This window comes from Malus sylvestris, chromosome 17 (genome assembly GCF_916048215.2).
Source record: "Malus sylvestris chromosome 17, drMalSylv7.2, whole genome shotgun sequence".
Classification (NCBI taxonomy): domain Eukaryota; kingdom Viridiplantae; phylum Streptophyta; class Magnoliopsida; order Rosales; family Rosaceae; genus Malus; species Malus sylvestris.
In genome coordinates, this window is record NC_062276.1 from 18465357 (window position 1) to 18486954 (window position 21598).

At 40.3% G+C, this 21598-nt stretch overlaps 1 protein-coding gene across 1 annotated transcript in view; it reads right to left on the reverse strand.

Annotated features, from left to right (window-relative positions):
- Window positions 1-20486, reverse strand: part of LOC126611868 (uncharacterized) — a gene marked incomplete at its 3' end in the record, with an annotated part of 81874 nt that extends 61388 nt beyond the window's left edge. Inside the window, exon 1 of the mRNA XM_050280194.1 lies at window positions 20152-20486. Within this exon, the coding sequence (XP_050136151.1) occupies window positions 20152-20486 (335 nt within the window). The remainder of the gene's footprint in view (window positions 1-20151) is intronic.
- Window positions 20487-21598: the final 1112 nt, after the last annotated feature.

Genomic DNA, 21598 nt, shown 5'->3' on the forward strand with positions numbered 1-21598 from the left:
TTGTGAATATAATTCCATAACGATTAGGTGAAATTTCCTTCTATCCTAGCATTCAATTTATGCATGATAATTAAGCGTGCACTCTCAACCAATACACATAAATCAATGTAATTCGCATAGATAAGTAAATTGAATTCAAAACTTATGAAACGCAATTAGAAGTAATCATATCATAACGCAAGCATAAACATGTATTTCGAATCCCCCCCTAGCCAAGGGGGGGTTTAGTTCCTCATACGCACAAAACAAAGAGAATTGAATTTAAACATTGAAATCAAAGGAAAAGAAACACCTAGAAATTCCAGCGACGCGAACTTGAATTGCATGAACTTCCGAGCTTCCTTGTTCTCCTCCTTGGTGCGGCAAGGGTCTAGGGACAGGTTTAGGACCTTAGGTGTATGGATGCATGGTTATGGAGGGATGTAGTAGTGTTTAGGGGAAGGGAATGGTGCGGCAAAGGTGTGGAGAGAGTTTGGACGAATTTCTGGAGTGAATTGTGAATTGTGGTGAGTGGTGATCTGATTTAGGGGTTAATAGGAGTATATATAGGCACTTAAAACCCTAGGGTAATCAGATATGGACTTGGATAACCCAAATCCACAAGGAAATAGGTCTAACAATCAGATTTTGCAAGGGAAAAGGGGTCCTAGGTGCGGCTGGATAGGGATAAGGTGGATAAGGCTTCTAGATGGCCTTGCAAGGCAAGGAAATCAGGTTTCTAGAAGGGATAGGTGCGGCACTTAAAGGATAGGGCAGATTAGGGCTTCTAGAAACCCTCTAATGCAAGGAAAACTCACAGCAAGGATGGATAAGGTTTCTAGAACAAGGATAAGGTATCCTAAATGGATAAGGACTCCTCATTGCATTTGGAAACTTTGCCTATTAGGATTAGGAAACCTTGTCTTTGTCATTCCTTCTTCATTCTGGATTCCTTCTCCTTCTTGGACTTGGAAATCTTCTTTGTAGCTGCAACTTGATGCCATTTGGATTTAACTTTCCTACTTCAAGTAGGAAACCTTGTTTGAGTAGGAATCTTCATCTTCAAGGAATCCTAATTCAACTAGGAAACCCATTTTGACTAGGAATCCTAATTCAACTAGGATTCCATCTTCACTTAGGCACTTTCCTACTTCGACTAGGGAACCTTGTTCAAGTAGGAAACATCATCTTCAAATCTTCAATTTCGTCCATCCTCTTGGCTCCAAGCATATGACATCCATTCCAAGCTCAACTTTGCTCCAAAAGGCTCCAAAATGCATTCTTTTGCATACTTTGCCCTTAGAACCTGAAAACACATAAAACTAGCTTAAAAGACTACTTTACTAAGCAAAAACACTATAAATGCACAAGAACAAGCTAAACTAAGGCGCATAAATATGCTCCTATCATGCACTCGGTTAGATTTGGTGATTTCAAGGTTGGGGCCGTGCACTCTTTGTTGTTCACTGATAGGAGCATATTTATGCGCCTTAGTTAGCTAGTTCTTATGCATTTCCATGGTGTTTTCTTAGTTAAAGTAGTCTTTTAAGCTAGTTTTATGTGTTTTCAGGTTTTAAGGCCAAAGGATGCAAGAAGATGCATTTTGGAGCTTTTTGGAGCAAAATTGGGCTTGGAATGATTATCACATAATTGGAGCCAAGGTTTGGACGAATTTGAAGACTTGAAGATGATGATTCCTACTTGAACAAGGTTTCCTAGTTGAAGTAGGAAAGTGCTTACATGAAGAAGGATTCCTAATCGACGAAGGATTCCTAATCAACGAAGGATTCCTAATTGAAGATGGATTCCTAATCAACGAAGGATTCCTAATTGAAGATGGATTCCTAATCACATGAGGATTCCTAGAAGAACAAGGATTCCCCCTCCAACAAGGATTCCTACTTGAAGTAGGAAAGTTAAGCCAAGGTTTCCTACTTTGGTTTGATTTTTCCTAATTGTCCCTAAAAGTTCCAGCAATTATGAAGACTTTCTAAGCATTCTAGGACACAAAACAAAAGCCTAGAACCCTTTTGAACTCTTGCCGCACCCCCCTTTGCATTTCCTCTTCCTTATTTCCTGTTTTTATGCTTTAAAACACCTTCCTTTTGTGTTTTAAACCCTAGCCGAATTTCCCTTGCCCTTTCCTTTAATTTTCTGATTTATTTCCTAATTCTAGAATCCTTAGACTTAATTTATGATTTCCTAATCAAACTAGGGTTTTAATTACTGTTTTCCTTTAAATAAACCTCCTTGTTGCAGCCACCAAACATTCCACACACACCCATTCACATCCATTCACGCCAGAAACCTTTCCCCTACCTTTGCCGTGCCCAATCTTCACCCAAATCCATATTTTCTGACCCCAAACCTCCCTAGCCGTGCCATACACCCATCTTAGACACTTTTCTACCATTCTACCTCATCCAAAACCATCCCAAACCATCTCCATACCTTATGCCGCAGCAAGAAGGAAGAAGGAGTGCTCTTGAATGTGCTTGCTAGTCTATTGCAGATTGCTGGAACTTTTAGGTGTAATCTTTCTTATGTTTTCAATGTTTCAATTCAATAAACTTTGTGTTGTGAGTATGAGGAACTAAACCCCCTTAGTTGGGGGGTGATTCGAAACCATGTGCATGCTTGCAATATGATTTGATTACATTCAGTTGTTATTTCATAAGTTGTGGATTCAATTCGTTCATCTACTTGATTGATAACTTATTTGTGTATGTTGATTGAGAGTGCACGCTTAGTTTTCATGCATGAATATGATGCTAGATTATGAGGGAGTTTCACCTAATAGTTACAATCTTATAATCACAAGTAGTGAAGGTCGCTTAAAAACGATCGCGTTGAATGAATTCTTGGCATAAGTTTCATGCAATTCATAGTAACGAATGCCTCGTCAATGCTTATGTTTTTCATAGGACTTAATGATTCTTGCTTGTATCTCTATTATGCAATTCTTGTAGGGAATGTTTTGGGTTGTCGTATGCAATCATCCAACTCAATAACTTGTGGAAAAACTGAGGGTTAATTAGTGCAATTCACGGTTAATTTGGGGCGTTGAGTATTCATAATTTATTGGAAGAACAACTGAAAATCGTTTTGTTTGCAAGTGTGACATGTGTGGAGAAGAACCTCCTAACTAGCCTTTTATCCATCCTTTTCATCCAAAAACGTTTTACAATCTGTTTTGTTTCAAAGTTTCTGTTTTGTTTTCAATTTTCGTCCAAAACAAATCCCCCTTTATTTTGAAGTCTTAGATTAGTTAGAAGGTGTTTTGATTTGTGTTTCTAAGTGTTTTGATTCAAGTTTTCACCCAAATTCGTCCAAGTTCTTGTTAGGTTCTCAAAACTGCCCAGAAAGTGGTTTTAGGCAGTTTTGAGTCATTAGGTTGCTGTTTTGAGTTTTATGTTTGTTTAAGTGTTTTAACATGTAATTTTACATTATTTGAGTCTAGTTTAGTGTTTTAAACTTTGTTTTTACATTATTGAGTTAGTTTTCAAGAGTTTAGCAATCCCTCATAATCCCCGGTTTAGAACAATCCCTACTTACATCTTTACTACAATTTGACAAAAGAGGGTTTAATTTGTGTGCTTAATATATTTCGCATCAAATTTTTGGCGCCGTTGCCGGGGATTAGCAATTTTGCTAATCCCTTGGATTGTTTTTGTTTCTTTTATTTTACTTTGCTTCAGATTTTATTTTAAGTTCCTGACCTAATTTTGTTTCTTGTTTCTTAGGTACTAGTGCATGACTCGAAGTTCCAAACCTGTTCGTGAGCATATTTTGGACTTCGACGACGATTTCGAGCGAACTTTGAGAAGAAGGAGGAACCAACAAGAGTCTAACCCACCCAATTCCGAATCTGACCTTGAAGAAAACGTACAAGAAGAGGAGGAGGCCACGGCAGGGATATTTGAAGAGGTTCAAGGCATGGCGGTGGACAACCGTACACTCAAAGAGCTCTCGGCCTCGGGATTGGATAATGCCGCACCCTTGTGCATCCAATACCCCACGGCTGCCCAAGGTAAGACGGAAGAGTTTGAATTAAAGTCAAGTTTGCTTCATCATATTCCTAAATACCATGGCTTGTCCATGGAAGATCCTAACAAACAATTGAAAGAATTTGAAGTAGTTTGCTCTAGCATGACTCCCGTCAATGTTGATGGAAGTATTTTGAAGATGAAGGCTTTTCCATTCTCTTTGATGGATAAAGCCAAGGATTGGTTATACGAGTTAGCTCCTGGCACTGTCACATCTTGGGAGAGTATGAAGAGAGCGTTCTTGGAGAAGTTCTTTCCAACTTCTCGCATCATCCTCCTACGCAAAAAGATAAGCGGAATTCAGCAAGAAGAAGGTGAGTCTTTTCCTACATATTATGAACGATTTAAATCACTTGTTGCTTCTTGTCCACATCATCAGATGAAGGAGGAGTTGCTTTTGCAATACTTCTACGAGGGTCTCCTACCTCTAGAACGTCAAATGCTTGATGCTTCGGCGGGGGGAGCATTGGTGGACAAAACACCCATGGCTGCCAAGATCTTGATCTCTAATCGAGCGTTGAACGCTCAACAATACGAGGGAGTAGGCCAAAGGGGACCCCCACGGCACCAAGTACATGAGGTAAGTTCAACTTCCGATCTTCATTCACAATTGGCTAATCTTACTTCTATTGTGTCTCAGATGGCCGAGGGCATGAAGATGCAAGGACCAATTGTATGTGGCGTATGTTCCATCCAAGGACATGCCTCTGAAAAGTGTCCACAGTTGATTGAAAATGGTGGATGGGAAAGCGCCCATGCAATTGGGTTTCAAGGTCAAAACCAACCAAGGAACGATCCATATTCAAACACATATAATCCCGGTTGGAGAGACCACCCAAATTTCAAGTGGAGGGAGCCCCAGCAACCTCAAAACCAAGGAGGCTTTAGGCAACAACCCCCGGGGTTCTTCACCAAGCCGTACACACCCAATCAAAACCAACCACAATCTGACCCAAATGCTTCAGGTACGTCCCTAGACAATGATGCACTTCTTAAGATACTAACCAAGTTGACTCATGGGCAGGAAAAGCAAACCCAAGCAATGCAAAGCACGAACATTAGGGTAGATCAATTGGAGAAGCAAATTGGGCAGATTGCGGAGTTTGTTGGGCAGTTTAGAGAACAAGGAAAACTTCCTAGTTCAACCATTGCGAATCCAAAAGGAGGCTTTGAAACCGCAAATGCAATCATGCTAAGGAGTGGAAAAGAAGTTGGGGCAGGTCCTACACCACCAAAATCAGGTCCCGAAGAGAATGAAATGTTGAAATTTGAAGAGGAGACACCAAGTCCACTCACGGCAAAGGTAGCACCACCTTTGCCGCAAGCACCCATGGCCCCTAAGCCATCCAATCCGTCCACCCTAGGTAAGATGAGTCCAAGTGTGGTTAATTCTAACATTATTCCACCCAATGTGCCCTTTCCTAGCAGATTTTTGCAATTCAAGAATGAAGAGGGGGAAAAAGATGTTCTAGAGACATTTAGGAAGGTTCAAGTTAACATACCTCTCTTGGATGCAATCAAGCAAATCCCGAAGTACGCCAAGTGTTTGAAGAAGCTTTGTACAACAAAGAAACGTTTTCGGGAGAAAGAAGTGGTACGGGTAAGTGAGAATGCGTCTGCCATGATACAACGTAAACTACCTTCTAAATGCAAAGATCCGGGTAGTTTCACCATTCCTTGTGTCATTGGTAATACTAGGTTCAAATCTGCCATGTTAGACTTAGGTGCATCCATAAATGTTATGCCATATTCAATTTATGCATCTATGAACCTAGGCAAGTTACAAAATGATGGTGTAATCATACAATTAGCCGATAGATCTAATGCTTATCCAAAGGGAGTTATGGAAGATGTTTTGGTGCAGGTTAATCATTTGATCTTACCGGCAGATTTCTATGTTCTCGAGATGGATGAATCGGATCATGCTCCTTCATTGCCCATTCTCCTTGGACGGCCTTTCATGAAAACGGCTCAAACCAAGATTGATGTAGCCAAAGGAGAAGTAACTATGGCATTTGGTGGTGATATGATTTGTTTTAAAATTTCTGAATCCATTGAGACTCCTAACGTTGTTCGTTCTTGTTGTGTTATTGATACAATAGAAAAGATAGGGACGGATCATTCAGCCCCTAACACAAATCTATTTGATTGATAACTTGTTCTTGTGTGTTAATTAAGGATGCATACTTAGTTCGCATGCATGAATTTGATGCTAGAGTATAAGGGAATTTCACCTAATCGTTATTAACTTATATTCATAAGTAGTAAAAGTCGCTAGTCACGATTGTGTTAAGTAAATCCTTGGCAAGAGTAACATGCGTATTCCATAGTTATCAATGCCTAGTCAATGTTTATGATTTCCATTGAACTTAATGATCTTTGATATGTGTCTCTATCATGCGTATTCCATAGTTAGGGTCCTTGATAAGAATAATTTGGTTGTAATGCGTATTCCATTCAATTCAATGAATCTAGGGAAATCTGAGAATTAATTGGTGCAATCTAGTTAATTTGGGGCATTGTCATTCATGATTTGTTGAAAGAGTAACTGGAAATCGAGTTGTATGCATATGTTTCATGTGTGGAGAAGGAACCCTCTAACTAGCCTTTCACCATTCTTTTTCATCCAAAATCGTTTTTGTTAAGTTTGTTTTCAAAGTTTATGTTTTAAAGTCCAATTTCGTCAAAACCAACCCCCTTACTTTTAAGTCTTGTTTTTAGAGTCAAAACTTGTTTCTTTTAAGTCTTTTGAGTCTTTGAAGTTCTATTTTCGTCCAAATCACTTGTTAGGTCTAGAATTGAGTCTTTTTGGTTGTTATTTGCTGTTTTGAGTGTTTTGAGTCTATAGAGTCTAGTTTAGTGTTTTTGAGTCTTATTTGTGTTGATTAGGATCCCTAGTTAATCCCCGGTCTAGAACGATCCCTACTTGCATCATTACTACAATTGTCATCAATAGGAGTACTCATCCGATTCGTGAACACATCTTGGACTTTGACGACGATTTTGAGCGAGAGTTGAGAAGAAAAAGGAAGAATCCAGAACCTAGTGAATCAAGTTCAAACTCAGAAGCCGAAGTTGAGTTTGAGGAAAGGAACCCACGGCAAGAGTGGGTGAAGTGGAGGAAGCCATGGCACAAGACAATCGTACAATCAAGGAGCTTTCGGCTTCGGGATTGGATAATACCGCACCTCTATGTATTCAATATCCCGCAGCTGCCCAAGGAAAGACCGAGGAATTCGAGTTGAAGTCAAGTTTGCTACACCACATTCCGAAGTACCATGGGTTGTCCATGGAGGATCCTAACAAGCACTTGAAAGAGTTCGAAGTGGTTTGTTCAAGCATGACTCCAATCAACGTCGATGAGAGCATATTAAAGATGAAGGCCTTTCCTTTTTCTCTCTTGGAAAAGGCGAAAGATTGGTTATATGAATTGGCTCCCGGAACAGTCACAACTTGGGAGAGCATGAAACGGGCCTTCTTGGAGAAGTTTTTCCCAACTTCCGAGTCATCCTCCTACGAAAAAGGATAAGTGGAATTCAACAAGAGAAAGGTGAATCTTTTCCTACTTATTATGAACGTTTTAAATCTCTTGTTGCTTCTTGTCCACAGCATTAAATGAAGGAGGAGCTTCTCCTACAATACTTCTACGAGGGGCTTTTACCAATCGAACGTCAAATGCTAGATGCCTCGGCGGGAGGAGCCTTGGTGGACAAGACCCCCACGGCAGCAAAGACATTGATTGCCAATCGAGCATTAAACGCTCAACAATACGAAGGTGTTGGACAAAGGAGCAACCCACGGCAACACCAAGTGAATGAGGTAAGTGCCATAACCGAACTTCAAAATCAAATGGCTAACCTTACTACTTTGCTTTCTCAGGTGGTGGAAGGTCCAAAAGTGCAAACCGTGGCAGCTTGTGGCGTATGCTCCATGCAAAGACACCCTACAGACAAGTGCCCACAATTAATAGAGAATGGAGGGTGGGAGACCCTCAATGCCGTGGGATTTGGCAACCAATACCAACAAAGGAATGACCCCTTTTTTAATACCTACAATCACGGTTGGCGTGATCACCCAAATTTCAAATGGCGAGAACCTCAGCAACCTCAACAACAAGGATGATTTAGGCAGCAACCTCCAGGCTTTTATCAAAAGCCATTCGCACCAAATCAAACTCAAATACAATCTGCCCCAACAAATTCAGGTACGTCCTTGGATAATGATACAATTCTTAAATTACTCACCACTTTGTCTCAGGGGCAAGAAAATCAAACCAAAGCAATGCAAAACCAAGACAAAAGGGTGGATCCCTTGGAGAAGCAAATTGGGCAGATTGCGGAGTTTGTAGGACAGTTTTGAGACCAAGGAAGACTCCCTAGTTCAACCGTTGCATATCCAAAGGGGGGATTTGAAACCGCCAAAGCAATCACATTGAGGAGTGGTAAACAAGTTGGAAGTGAACCCCAAGCATCCAAATCAAGTCATGAAGAGGATGAAAAGTTGCAGTTTGAGGAGGAAACACAAGCCAAACCAACGGCAAGGATGGAACAACCTTTGCCGCAGCCATCTTGCATTTCCAACCCATCTAAATCGACCAAGGTAAGTGCAAATCCGAATTCTCCTAGTTCTATTCCACTGAACGTGCCTTTTCCTAGCAGGTTGAGGCAATCCAAGAAGGAGGAGAACGAGAAAGACATTTTGGAGACGTTTCGGAAAGTGCAAGTCAATATACCTCTTCTTGACGCAAGTAAGCAAGTACCTAGGTACGCCAAGTTTTTGAAGAAACTATGTACAACAAGAAGGAGAATTTCAAACAAAGAGGTTGTCCAGGTAAGTGAGAATGTTTCCGCTGTTTTGCAAAGAAAATTACCCCCTAAATGCAAAGATCCGGGGAGTTTCACAATTCCATGTGTTATAGGCAATACTAAGTTTGAACATGCTATGTTAGATCTAGGAGCTTCAATTAATGTCATGCCATACTCGATTTATGCATCTATGAACTTAGGAGAGCTTAAAAACGATGGTGTTATAATTCAATTAGCCGATCGTTCTAATGCATATCCGAAAGGAGTTTTGGAAGATCTGTTGGTGCAGGTGGATAACTTGATATTCCCAGCGGATTTCTACGTTTTAGAGATGGAGGACTCACCAAATGTCACCCCATTGCCGATTTTACTTGGGAGGCCCTTCATGAAAATAGCACGCACCAAGATCGATGTGTTCAAGGGGACGTTAACAATGGAATTTGATGGGGAGATTATTAATTTTAACATTTCTGAAGCTATGAAATTTCCTAAAGATGATCATTCTTGCTTTTCTATTGATATATTGGATGAATTGGCGCAGGATTATCTTGATATGTTGGAAGACGATCCCCTTGAAACAACAATTGCACAAGGAATTGGAATGCCACCCAATCTGGCCGTACCTAAGGAAGAACATGCCGAGCTTGTGGCTGCCTTTGAATCATTGCCACAACATCGTGGTAAGCCTTCTAACCCAATTCCAATTCCCGTTTCCACTAATACGTTGTTACCTTCTGTGATTCAGGCCCCTGTTCTTGAGCTTAAACCATTGCCGGATCATTTAAAGTATGTATTTTTGGGAGATGAAGAGACGTTGCCCGTCATTGTCTCCTCATCACTCACGGCATTAGAGGAGGAAAAGTTGATTCGGGTGTTAAAAGAGCACAAAACAGCCATTGGATGGACATTGGCCGATATTAAGGGGATTAGCCCTACAACATGCATGCATCGCATATTTCTAGAGGAGGGGGCTAAACCAACTCAAGAGGCTCAACGCCGACTCAACCCTCCGATGATGGAAGTTGTGAAAAAGGAGATTATAAAGCTTCTCGATTGTGGAGTGATTTATCCAATTTCGGATAGCCGTTAGGTCTCATCGGTTCAAGTTGTCCCAAAGAAGTCCGGAGTCACTGTGGTGAAGAATGCCGAGGATGAGCTTGTGCCAACCCGTATTCAAACAGGTTGGAGAGTGTGCATTGACTATAGGAAGCTCAACAACACCACAAGGAAGGACCACTTTCCACTACCATTCATCGATCAAATGCTAGAAAGGTTAGCCGGTCATTCTTTTTATTGTTTTCTTGACGGTTATTCGGGATATAATCAAATTGTCATAGCTCCGGAAGACCAAGAAAAGACCACCTTCACGTGCCCATTTGGTACTTTTGCTTACCGGCGCATGCCATTCGGTTTATGCAATGCACCGGCCACGTTCCAAAGATGCATGGTAAGTATCTTTTCAGATTTTATTGAGAAGATTATTAAGGTATTCATGGATGATTTTAGTGTCTTTGGCGATTCGTTTGATGGTTGCTTGGAAAATCTCACATTAATCTTAAAATGATGCGTGGAAACTAACCTTGTTTTAAATTGGGAAAAGTGTCACTTTATGGTAAAACAAGGCATCGTTTTAGGGCATATCGTTTCTGAAAGGGGAATTGAGGTTCATAAATCGAAAATAGATCTTGTACGCTACTTACCCTCTCCAACTTCGGTTAGAGAGGTTCGTTCTTTTCTGGGCCATGCAGGATTTTATAGGCGATTCATCAAGGATTTTTCAAAGATTTCCACACCCCTATGCCGACTTCTCCAAAAGGATGTGTCCTTCGAATTCAACGAGGAGTGTGAAAAGGCGTTCAAACACCTCAAGGAGATGCAAACTTCGGCCCCCATCATTCGGCCACCAGATTCCATTCCCTTTGATGTGAAAATTAACTAGCACTCAAATTAACCCTCTTTTTATCAATTGTAGCAAGTATGTAAGTAGGGATCGTTCTAGGCCGGGGATTAGGAGGGATTGCAAAATCACTTGAAAACTGACTCAAATACGTAAAAACAAGTTGAAAACACTAGACTAGACTCAAAGAATGCAAAACTAAACTTTAAAATACCAAAACAAACCAAAAGACTCAAAACAGCCTAAAAACCACTTTCTGGGCAGTTTTGGACACTAATCACCAAATTGGACGAATTTGGGTTTTAACTTGAATCAAAACACTTAAAAACACAAAGTAAAACACTTACTAACTACTTTGACACTTTAAAACAAAGGGGAAATTGGTTTGGACGAATTTAAAACAAGACATAAACTTTGTAAAACAAAACAGTTTTGAAAACGAATTTGGTTTAAATGAATGGATGGAAGGCTAGCTAAGGGGTTCATCTCCACACATGTTATACTTGCATTCAAAACGATTTCCAATTGCTTTTCAATAAACCATGAATTCTCAACGCCCCAAGTTAATTAGGTCCGCTTAAATTAACCTTCAGATTTTCCTAACGTTATTGAATTGGATGATTGCATACGACAACCCAAAACATTCCCCACAAGTCCCCTACATGATTGCATAATAGAGATACAAGCAAGAATCATTAAGTTCTATGAAAACCATAAGCATTGACGAAGCACTTGTTACTATGATTGCATGAAACTTATGCCAAGAATTTACTTAACACGATTGAGATTGATAGGAGCATATTTATGCGCCTTAGTTAGCTAGTTCTTATGCATTTCCATGGTGTTTTCTTAGTTAAAGTAGTCTTTTAAGCTAGTTTTATGTGTTTTCAGGTTTTAAGGCCAAAGGATGCTAGAAGATGCATTTTGGAGCTTTTTGGAGCAAAATTGGGCTTGGAATGATTATCACATAATTGGAGCCAAGGTTTGGACGAATTTGAAGACTTGAAGATGATGATTCCTACTTGAACAAGTTTCCTAGTTGAAGTAGGAAAGTGCTTACATGAAGGAGGATTCCTAATCGACGAAGGATTCCTAATCGACGAAGGATTCCTAATCAACGAAGGATTCCTAATTGAAGATGGATTCCTAATCACATGAGGATTCCTAATTGAAGATGGATTCCTAATCACATGAGGATTCCTAGAAGAACAAGGATTCCTCCTCCAACAAGGATTCCTACTTGAAGTAGGAAAGTTAAGCCAAGGTTTCCTACTTTGGTTTGATTTTTCCTAATTGTCCCTAAAAGTTCCAGCAATTATGAAGACTTTCTAAGCATTCTAGGACACAAAACAAAAGCCTAGAACCCTTTTGAACCCTTGCCGCACCCCCCTTTGCATTTCCTCTTCCTTATTTCCTTTTTTTATGCTTTAAAACACCTTCCTTTTGTGTTTTAAACCCTAGCCGAATTTCCCTTGCCCTTTCCTTTAATTTTCTGATTTATTTCCTAATTCTAGAATCCTTAGACTTAATTTCTGATTTCCTAATCAACCTAGGGTTTTAATTTCTGTTTTCCTTTAAATAAAGCTCCTTGTTGCAGCCACAAAACATTCCACACACATCCATACAACTCCATTCACGCCAGAATTCATCCACCATCCCTAACCGCACATATCCTTCACAAAACTCCATAGTTTCTGACCCCAAACCCCCCTAGCCGTGCCATACACCCATCCTAGAAACGTTTCCACCATTCAACCCCATCCAAAACCATCCCAAACAACCTGCTACATTCATTCAAAATTCCAGAAACCCTAGTTCTATAATCTGCCGCACATTCCCACCATTCTTGCCGAGCTTTCCACCATCTTCCATCCATCCACCACTCATCCTACAACCCTTGCCGTGCCTCTACACCCCCCAAATTCCATTCTACGTCATCAAAACAATCCAAGAAGCATCACCATACAATCTGCCGCAAGCAACAAAGGGGACAGATTCTCTACAATTGTTTGGCTTTTCAATCTGAGTTGTTGAACGATTTTAGGTGTTTTCTATCTTATATTTCAATGTCTAATTCATCTAATCTTTGTTTTGCTTTAAGTATGATTGGCTAAATTCGTTTTGGCTAAGGGTGGATTCAAAACCATGATTATATATGTGAAATAAGTTGATTACTTCCAGTTATCGTTGCATAAGTCGTGAATACAATTCGCTTAACCGTTTGATTTAGAACTTATTCTTGTATGTTGATTGAGAGTGCATGCTTAATTTGCATGCTTGAATTTGGTGCTAGGATATAAGTTTGTTTCACCTAATCGTTATGAATTTATATTCGCAAGTAGTGAAGGTCGCTAGACACGATCGTGTTAAGTAGATTCCTGGCAAGAGTATCATGCTTTTCATAGTTACGAATGCCTTGTCGATGCTTATGATTTCCAAAGAACGTAATGATTCTAACTTGTATCTTTATCATGCTGTTCATATAGAGAACTTGTTAGGAATAATTTGTTTGCGATGCATATTCATCCAATTCAATGATTCTAGGGAAATCTGAAGGTTAATTTAAGCGGACCTAATTAACTTGGAGTGTCGAGGTTCATAACTTGTTAAATTGATAACTGGAAATCGATTTAGATTGCATATATTTCATGTGTGGAGAAGAACCCCTTAGCTATTCCATCATCCATTGATTCATCACAATTTTGTCTTACAATCTGTTTTCTTTACAATCTGTCCATTTAGTTTATTTTCGTCCAAATCAAATCCCCATTTATTTTGAAGTCCTAGATTAGTTAAAAAGTGTGTTGGTTTATGTTTTTAAGTGTTTTGGTACAAGTTAAAACCCAAATTCGTCCAATTTGGTGCTTTGTGTTCAAAACTGCCCAGAAAGTGTTTTTAAGGCAGTTTTGAGTCTTTTAGTTGCTGTTTTGAGTTTTTGGTTTGTTTTAGTATTTTAAACGTTAGTTTTGCATTCTTTGAGTCTAATCTAGTGTTTTAAACTTTGTTTTTGCGTTTCTAATTCAGTTTTCAAGTGATTAGTGCCCCTAGTTAATCCCCGGTTAGAACGATCCCTACTTACATCATTACTACAATTGTCACAAATAGGGTTTAATTTGTGTGTCAACATAATTTTCACATCAGAGATCAACCTTTACTACTTGTGAATATAAGTCCATAACGATTAGGTGAAATTTCCTTATATCCTAGCATTCAATTTATGCATGATAATTAAGCGTGTGATGCGTAAAATAACTAAACACACAAATTAAACCCTCTTGTTGACAAATGTAGTATGGATAAGTAGGGATCGTTCTTAAACCGGGGATTAGGAGGGATTGCTAAAACACTCTAAACTGACTCAAATCTGTAAAACAAAGTTTAAAATACTAAACTAGACTCAAAGAATGCAAAACTAAAATCTAAAATACTAAAACAAACCAAAAGACTCAAAACAGCAAACAAACACTCAAAATTGCCTAAAAACCACTTTCTGGGCAGTTTTGGGACTCTAACACAACTTGGACGAATTTTGGTTTCCTAATGACCTAAAACACCTAAAAACATATTCTAAGACAAGTTCTAAGTAATATGACTTAAAGGAATAAGGTGGGATTGATTTTGGACGAAAATAATTAAATGGGCAGATTGAAAAAGAAAACAGATTGTAAGACAAAATTGTGATGAATCAATGGATGATGGAATGGCTAAGGGGTTCTTCTCCACACATGAAATATATGCAATCTAAATCGATTTCCAGTTATCAATTTAACAAGTTATGAACCTCGACACTCCAAGTTAATTAGGTCCGCTTAAATTAACCTTCAGATTTCCCTAGAATCATTGAATTGGATGAATATGCATCGCAAACAAATTATTCCTAACAAGTTCTCTATATGAACAGCATGATAAAGATACAAGTTAGAATCATTACGTTCTTTGGAAATCATAAGCATCGACAAGGCATTCGTAACTATGAAAAGCATGATACTCTTGCCAGGAATCTACTTAACACGATCGTGACTAGCGACCTTCACTACTTGCGAATATAAATTCATAACGATTAGGTGAAACAAACTTATATCCTAGCACCAAATTCAAGCATGCAAATTAAGCGTGCACTCTCAATCAACATACAAGAATAAGTTCTAAATCAAACGGTTAAGCGAATTGTATTCACGACTTATGGAACGATAACTGGAAGTAATCAACTTATTTCACATATATAATCATGGTTTTGAATCCACCCTTAGCCAAAACGAATTTAGCCAATCATACTTAAAGCAAAACAAAGATTACATGAATTAGACATTGAAATATAAGATAGAAAACACCTAAAATCGTTCAACAACTCAGATTGAAAAGCCAAACAATTGTAGAGAATCTGTCCCCTTTCCTTGCTTGCGGCAGATTGGATGTTGGTGGTTCCTGGGCTGTTTTGATGATGTAGAATGGATGGAGGACGTATGGAAGTGTTTAGGGTTGATGGGTGGTGCGGCTAGGGTGGTTTTGTGGCAGAAATTTGGGTGAATGGTGGTAGAATGGGGCTGTTGAAGATGAAGTTCAGTTTCTGGCGTGAATGGTGAGTTTCTGGATGAATGTGGAATGTTTGTGGCTGCACAAACATGTTTATTTAAAGGGATTAGGAAATTAAAAACCCTAGGTTGATTAGGAAATCAGAAATTAAGTCTAAGGATTCTAGAATTAGGAAATAAATCAGAAAATTAAAGGAAAGGGCAAGGGAAATTCGGCTAGGGTTTAAAACACAAAAGGAAGGTGTTTTAAAGCATAAAAACAGGAAATAAGGAAGAGGAAATGCAAAGGGGGGTGCGGCAAGGGTTCAAAAGCGTTCTAGGCTTTTGTTTTGTGTCCTAGAATGCTTAGAAAGTCTTCATAATTGCTGGAACTTTTAGGGACAATTAGGAAAAATCAAACCAAAGTAGGAAACCTTGGCTTAACTTTCCTACTTCAAGTAGGAATCCTTGTTGGAGGAGGAATCCTTGTTCTTCTAGGAATCCTCATGTGATTAGGAATCCATCTTCAATTAGGAATCCTTCGTTGATTAGGAATCCTTCGTCGATTAGGAATCCTTCGTCGATTAGGAATTCTCCTTCATGTAAGCACTTTCCTACTTCAACTAGGAAACCTTGTTCAAGTAGGAATCATCATCTTCAAGTCTTCAAATTCGTCCAAACCTTGGCTCCAATTATGTGATAATCATTCCAAGCCCAATTTTGCTCCAAAAAGCTCCAAAATGCATCTTCTTGCATCCTTTGGCCTTAAAACCTGAAAACACATAAAACTAGCTTAAAAGACTACTTTAACTAAGAAAACACCATGGAAATGCATAGGAACTAGCTAACTAAGGCGCATAAATATGCTCCTATCAGCGTGCACTCTCAACCAACACACACAAATCAATGTAATTCACATAGATAAGTAAATTGAATTCACAACTTATGAAACGCAATTAGAAGTAATCAAATCATAACGCAAGCATAAACATGTATTTCGAATCCCCCCCTAGCCAAGGGGGGGTTTAGTTCCTCATACTCGCAAAGCAAAGATACATAAATTTAGACATTAAAATCAAAGGAAAGAAAACACCTAGAATGCTCCAACGTGGCAGCAAGTGCATCCAAGAATCCTCCTTCCTCCTTGCTGCGGCAGAGAACTTAAGACAGGTTTTTGGGGTTATTTGTGGTGTAGAATGGATGGGGAATGGTATGGAAGGCTTTAGGGTTGATGGGTGGTGCGGCTAGGGTTGTTTTTAGGCAGAAATTTGGGAGAATGGTGGTGGAAGGGTGCGGCAAAGGCTAGGGCAGATTTCTGGCGTGATTTATGAATGTGAGAGGTGGTGTGTATGAATGGGTGCGGCACATCCTTTATATAGGCTCTAAAAACCCTAGGGGAATCAGATATGGACTTCTAGAATCCAAATCCACAAGGAAAAAGGCCTAGAAATCAGAAATTCAATGGGAAAAAGGCTAAAAGGTGTGGCACTAAAGGATAGGGTAAGATAAGGCTTCCCATAGATGAGCCGGAAAGGTGACATCCCAATGGGGGTCTTGTAGGCAATGCGATACGCCCACAATGCATCGTTTAAGCGTAAACTCCAATCCTTCCTTGTAGGCCCCACGGTCTTCTCAAGAATCTGCTTGATTTCCCTATTCGAAACCTCGGCTTGCCCGCTCGTTTGAGGATAATAAGGTGTGGCCACCTTATGCGTGACATTGTATTTCTTGAGCAACGCCTCGATGGTTCGATTACAAAAATGGGAACCGCCATCACTGATTAGCACTCGTGGCATTCCGAACCTTGCAAAAATGTTAGTTTTCACAAAATCTGCAACCACTCGAGAATCATTAGTTCAGGTGGCTTTTGCTTCCACCCATTTCGACACATAGTCCACAGCAAGCAATATATAAAGAAACCCATGTGATGAAGGAAAGGGACCCATAAAATCAATACCCCAAACATCAAAGATTTCAACACTAAAAATGGGGGTTTGCGGCATTTGTTGTTTAGGACCAATATTGCCCGTTCTTTGGCATCTATCACAAGACATGCAAAATGTTCTAGCATCCCTAAAGATGGTAGGCCAATAGAAACCACATTCTAACACCTTAAGTGCTGTTCTTTGAGTGCCAAAGTGTCCCCCACAAGCATAAGTGAGACAAAAGGTTAGAATAGCATTAAACTCAGAATCGTGCACACACCTACGTATAACTTGGTCAGGGCAATATTTCCATAAATACGGGTCATCCCACACATAAAACCGTGCCTCTTTCTTCAATTTATCACCTTGGTGTTTAAGTAATTCACTAGGAACATGTTTAGACACCAAATAATTCACCAAATCAGCATACCACTGTTCACTTACCTTGACGGACATCAGTTGCTCATCGGGGAATGTCTCTATGATAGGCACGGCATCGTCTTCATGCACCATACGGCTCAAGTGGTCAGCCACCACGTTTTCACTTCCCTTCTTGTCCCGGATTTCGATATCGAACTCTTGAAGAAGAAGCATCCAACGAATGAGTCGTGGTTTGGCCTCCTTCTTGGTGAACAAATACTTCAATGCTGCATGGTCCGTATAAATAATAACTTTAGTACCAAGCAAATAAGAACGGAATTTATCTAAAGCAAATACAACAGCAAGAAGTTCTTTTTCAGTGGTAGAATAATTCAATTGTGCATCATTTAAAGTCCGAGAGGCATAATAGTTAACATGCGGCCTCTTGTCCTTCCTTTGCCCCAAAACAGCTCCTAATGCATAATCGGAAGCATCGCACATAAGCTCAAAAGGATTGAACGCCTTCTCACACTCCTCGTTTGCCCCAAAACAGCCCCAAAACAGCTCCAATCCGGTGGAACTATGATAGGGGCCGAAGTTAGCATGTCCTTGAGGTGATTGAACGCCTTCTCACACTCCTCGTTGAAGTCAAATGCCACATCTTTCTGGAGGAGACGGCAAAGAGGGTTTGAGATCTTGGAGAAGTCCTTGATAAATCGCCTATAAAATCCTGCATGACCAAGAAACGAACGAACCTCTCGAACCGAAGTAGGAAAGGGTAAGTAGCGTACAAGATCTATTTTCGATTTATCCACTTCAATTCCTCTTTCTGAAACAATATGCCCTAGAACTATGCCTTGTCTAACCATAAAGTGACATTTTTCCCAATTAAGCACAAGGTTAGTTTCTACACATCGTTTCAAAATTATTGTGAGATTTTCCAAACATCCATCAAATGAATCACCAAACACACTGAAATCATCCATAAATACCTCAATAATCTTTTCCACAAAATCTGAAAAGATACTTACCATACACCTTTGAAATGTGGCCGGAGCATTGCATAACCCAAAAGGCATGCGACGATAAGCAAAGGTACCAAAGGGGCATGTGAAAGTTGTCTTTTCTTGGTCATCCGGCGCTATGACAATCTGATTATATCCAGAATAACCATCAAGGAAACAATAAAAAGAATGACCGGCTAACCTTTCAAGCATTTGATCAATGAACGGCAAAGGGAAGTGGTCCTTCCTTGTGGTGGCATTGAGCTTCCTATAATCAATGCACACTCGCCAACCTGTTTGGATGCGGGTTGGCACAAGCTCATTCTCAGCATTCTTCACCACTGTCACTCCGGACTTCTTTGGAACACATTGCACCGGTGACACCCAACGACTATCAGAGATCGGATAAATCACTCCACAATCAAGAAGTTTGATAATCTCCTTTTTCACAACTTCCATCATTGGAGGGTTGAGACGGCGCTGAGCCTCTCGAGTTGGTTTAGCCCCCTCCTCTAGAAGTATGCGATGCATGCACGTAGTCGGGCTAATTCCCCTAATATCGGCCAAAGTCCACCCAATGGCCGTCTTGTGCTCTTTCAACACTTGGATCAACTTCTCCTCCTCTATGGTCGTGAATGATGAGGAGACAATGACGGGCAATGTCTCGTTGTCTCCCAGAAAGACGTACTTTAAATGATCGGGCAACGGTTTAAGCTCAAGTACGGGTGCCTGAATCACTGAGGGTAACAACTTATTAGTGGAAACTGGAATTGAAATTGGGTTAGAAGGCTTACCATGGTGTTGAGGTAGTGACTCAAGGGCAGCCACTATCTCGGCCTCCTCCTCACTTCTAGGCACGGCAAAACAAGATGTTTGCCCAATTCCTTGTGCAATTGTCGTTTCAAGTGTATCCCTCTCCAAACAATCGAGAAAATCCTGCACCAAATCATCAATTATATCAATAGAAAAGCAAGAATGATCGTCCTTAGGAAATTTAATACTTTCAGAAAGATTAAAATCAATGACTTCCCCATCAAATTCCATCGTTAAAGTTCCTTTAAACACATCTATCTTGGTGCGGGCTGTTTTCATGAAGGGCCTCCCTAATAGAATCGGCAATGGGGTGGAATGGGGTGAATCCTCCATGTCAAGCACGTAGAAATCCGCTGGAAAAATCAAGTTACCAACCTGCACCAACACATCTTCCAAAACACCCTTTGGGTATGCATTAGAACGATCGGCTAATTGAATTATCACACCATCATTTTTAAGCTCACCTAAGTTCATAGATGCATAAATCGAGTATGGCATAACATTAATCGAAGCCCCTAAGTCTAACATGCAGTGTTGAAACTTAGTATTACCAATAACGCACGGAATTGTAAAACTACTCGGATCTTTGCATTTAGGGGGTAACTTCCTTTGTAACACAGCAGAGACATTTTCACTTACCTGGACCACCTCTTTGTTCGAAATCCTTCTCCTTGTTGTACAAAGCTCTTTTAAGAACTTAGCATACCTCGGGACTTGCTTAATCGCATCAAGGAGCGGAATATTGACTTGAACTTTCCGAAAGGTCTCTAGAATGTCCTTCTCAACTTCTTCCTTCTTTGATTGCCTAAACCTGCCAGGAAAGGGCACATTTAGTGGAATATAACTAGAAAAAGTCGAATTTGGACTTACCTTGGTGGTTGGGGACGGTTTAGGAGGACTAGGTGGTGGCGGCAAGGTTTGGTCATCCTTGGCCGTGGGCTTTGCTCCCTGTGCTTCCTCTTTCAGCAACTTGTCCTCCTCGTCTTGACTTGATTTGGATGTATTTGAGTCCGCTCCAACCTGTTTACCACTTCTCAACATAATGGCCTTAGCGGTTTCAAATCCTCCCTTCGGGTTTACAACTGTTGAACTAGGTAATCTGCCTTGTTGTCTAATTTGCCCCATGAATTCGGCAATTTGACCCATTTGCTTCTCCAAATTATCTACCCGTTTGTCTTGGATTTGTCTCTCCTTATTTTGAGTTTGTACCTCCTGCGTCAAAGTAGTAAGTAACTTAACAACTTGATCATTATCCAAAGACGTACCTGAGGTTGTTGGGGCAGATTGCACTTGGTTTTGATTGGGGACGAATGGCTTTGTATAAAAGCCCGGTGGTGGCTGCCTAAATCCTCCTTGTTGTTGGGGTTGTTGAGGATCCCGCCATTTGAAATTTGGATGGTCCCTCCACCCCGGATTGTAGGTATTAGAGTATGGATCATGGCGTGGTTGATTTTGGTTCCCAAAACCCACGGCATTGGTAGACTCCCAACCTCCATTCTCAATCAATTGAGGGCATTGATCGTTGGCATGTCCTTGCATAGAGCACACGCCACACACACTTGGTCCATGAATCTTCATTCCCTCGGCCAACTGAGAAACAATAGAAGTAAGGTTAGCTAATTGGGATTGAATTTCGAGCATAGAACTTACCTCATTCACTTGTGGCCGTGGGGGGTCTCTTTGTCCAACACCTTCGTATTGTTGTGCGTTGTGTGCTCGGTTGGCAATTAGAACTTTTGCAGCCCCCGGAGTTTTATCCACCAACGCACCTCCCGCCGAGGCATCAAGCATTTGGTGTTCCATGGGAACGAGTCCTTCGTAGAAGTATTGAATGAGCAGCTCCTCCTTCATTTGATGCTGTGGACAAGAAGCAACAAGTGATTTAAAACGTTCATAATAAGAAGGAAACGATTCACCTTGATTTTGTTGGATGCCACTAATCCGTTTCCTCAAGAGAATGACTCTTGAAGTTGGGAAAAACTTCTCCAAGAAAGCTCTTTTCATACTATCCCAAGATGTAACCGTTCCAGGTGCTAACTCATAAAGCCAATCCTTCGCCTTTTCCAAAAGTGAGAATGGAAAAGCCTTCATCATCAAAATGTTTCCGTCGACATTTATGGGTGTCATGCTCGAACAAACAACCTCGAACTCCTTGAGATGCTTGTTGGGATCTTCCATGGAAAGCCCATGGTATTTCGGAATGTGGTGCAACATGCTTGACTTCAACTCGAATTCATCGGTCTTGCCTTGGGCAACCG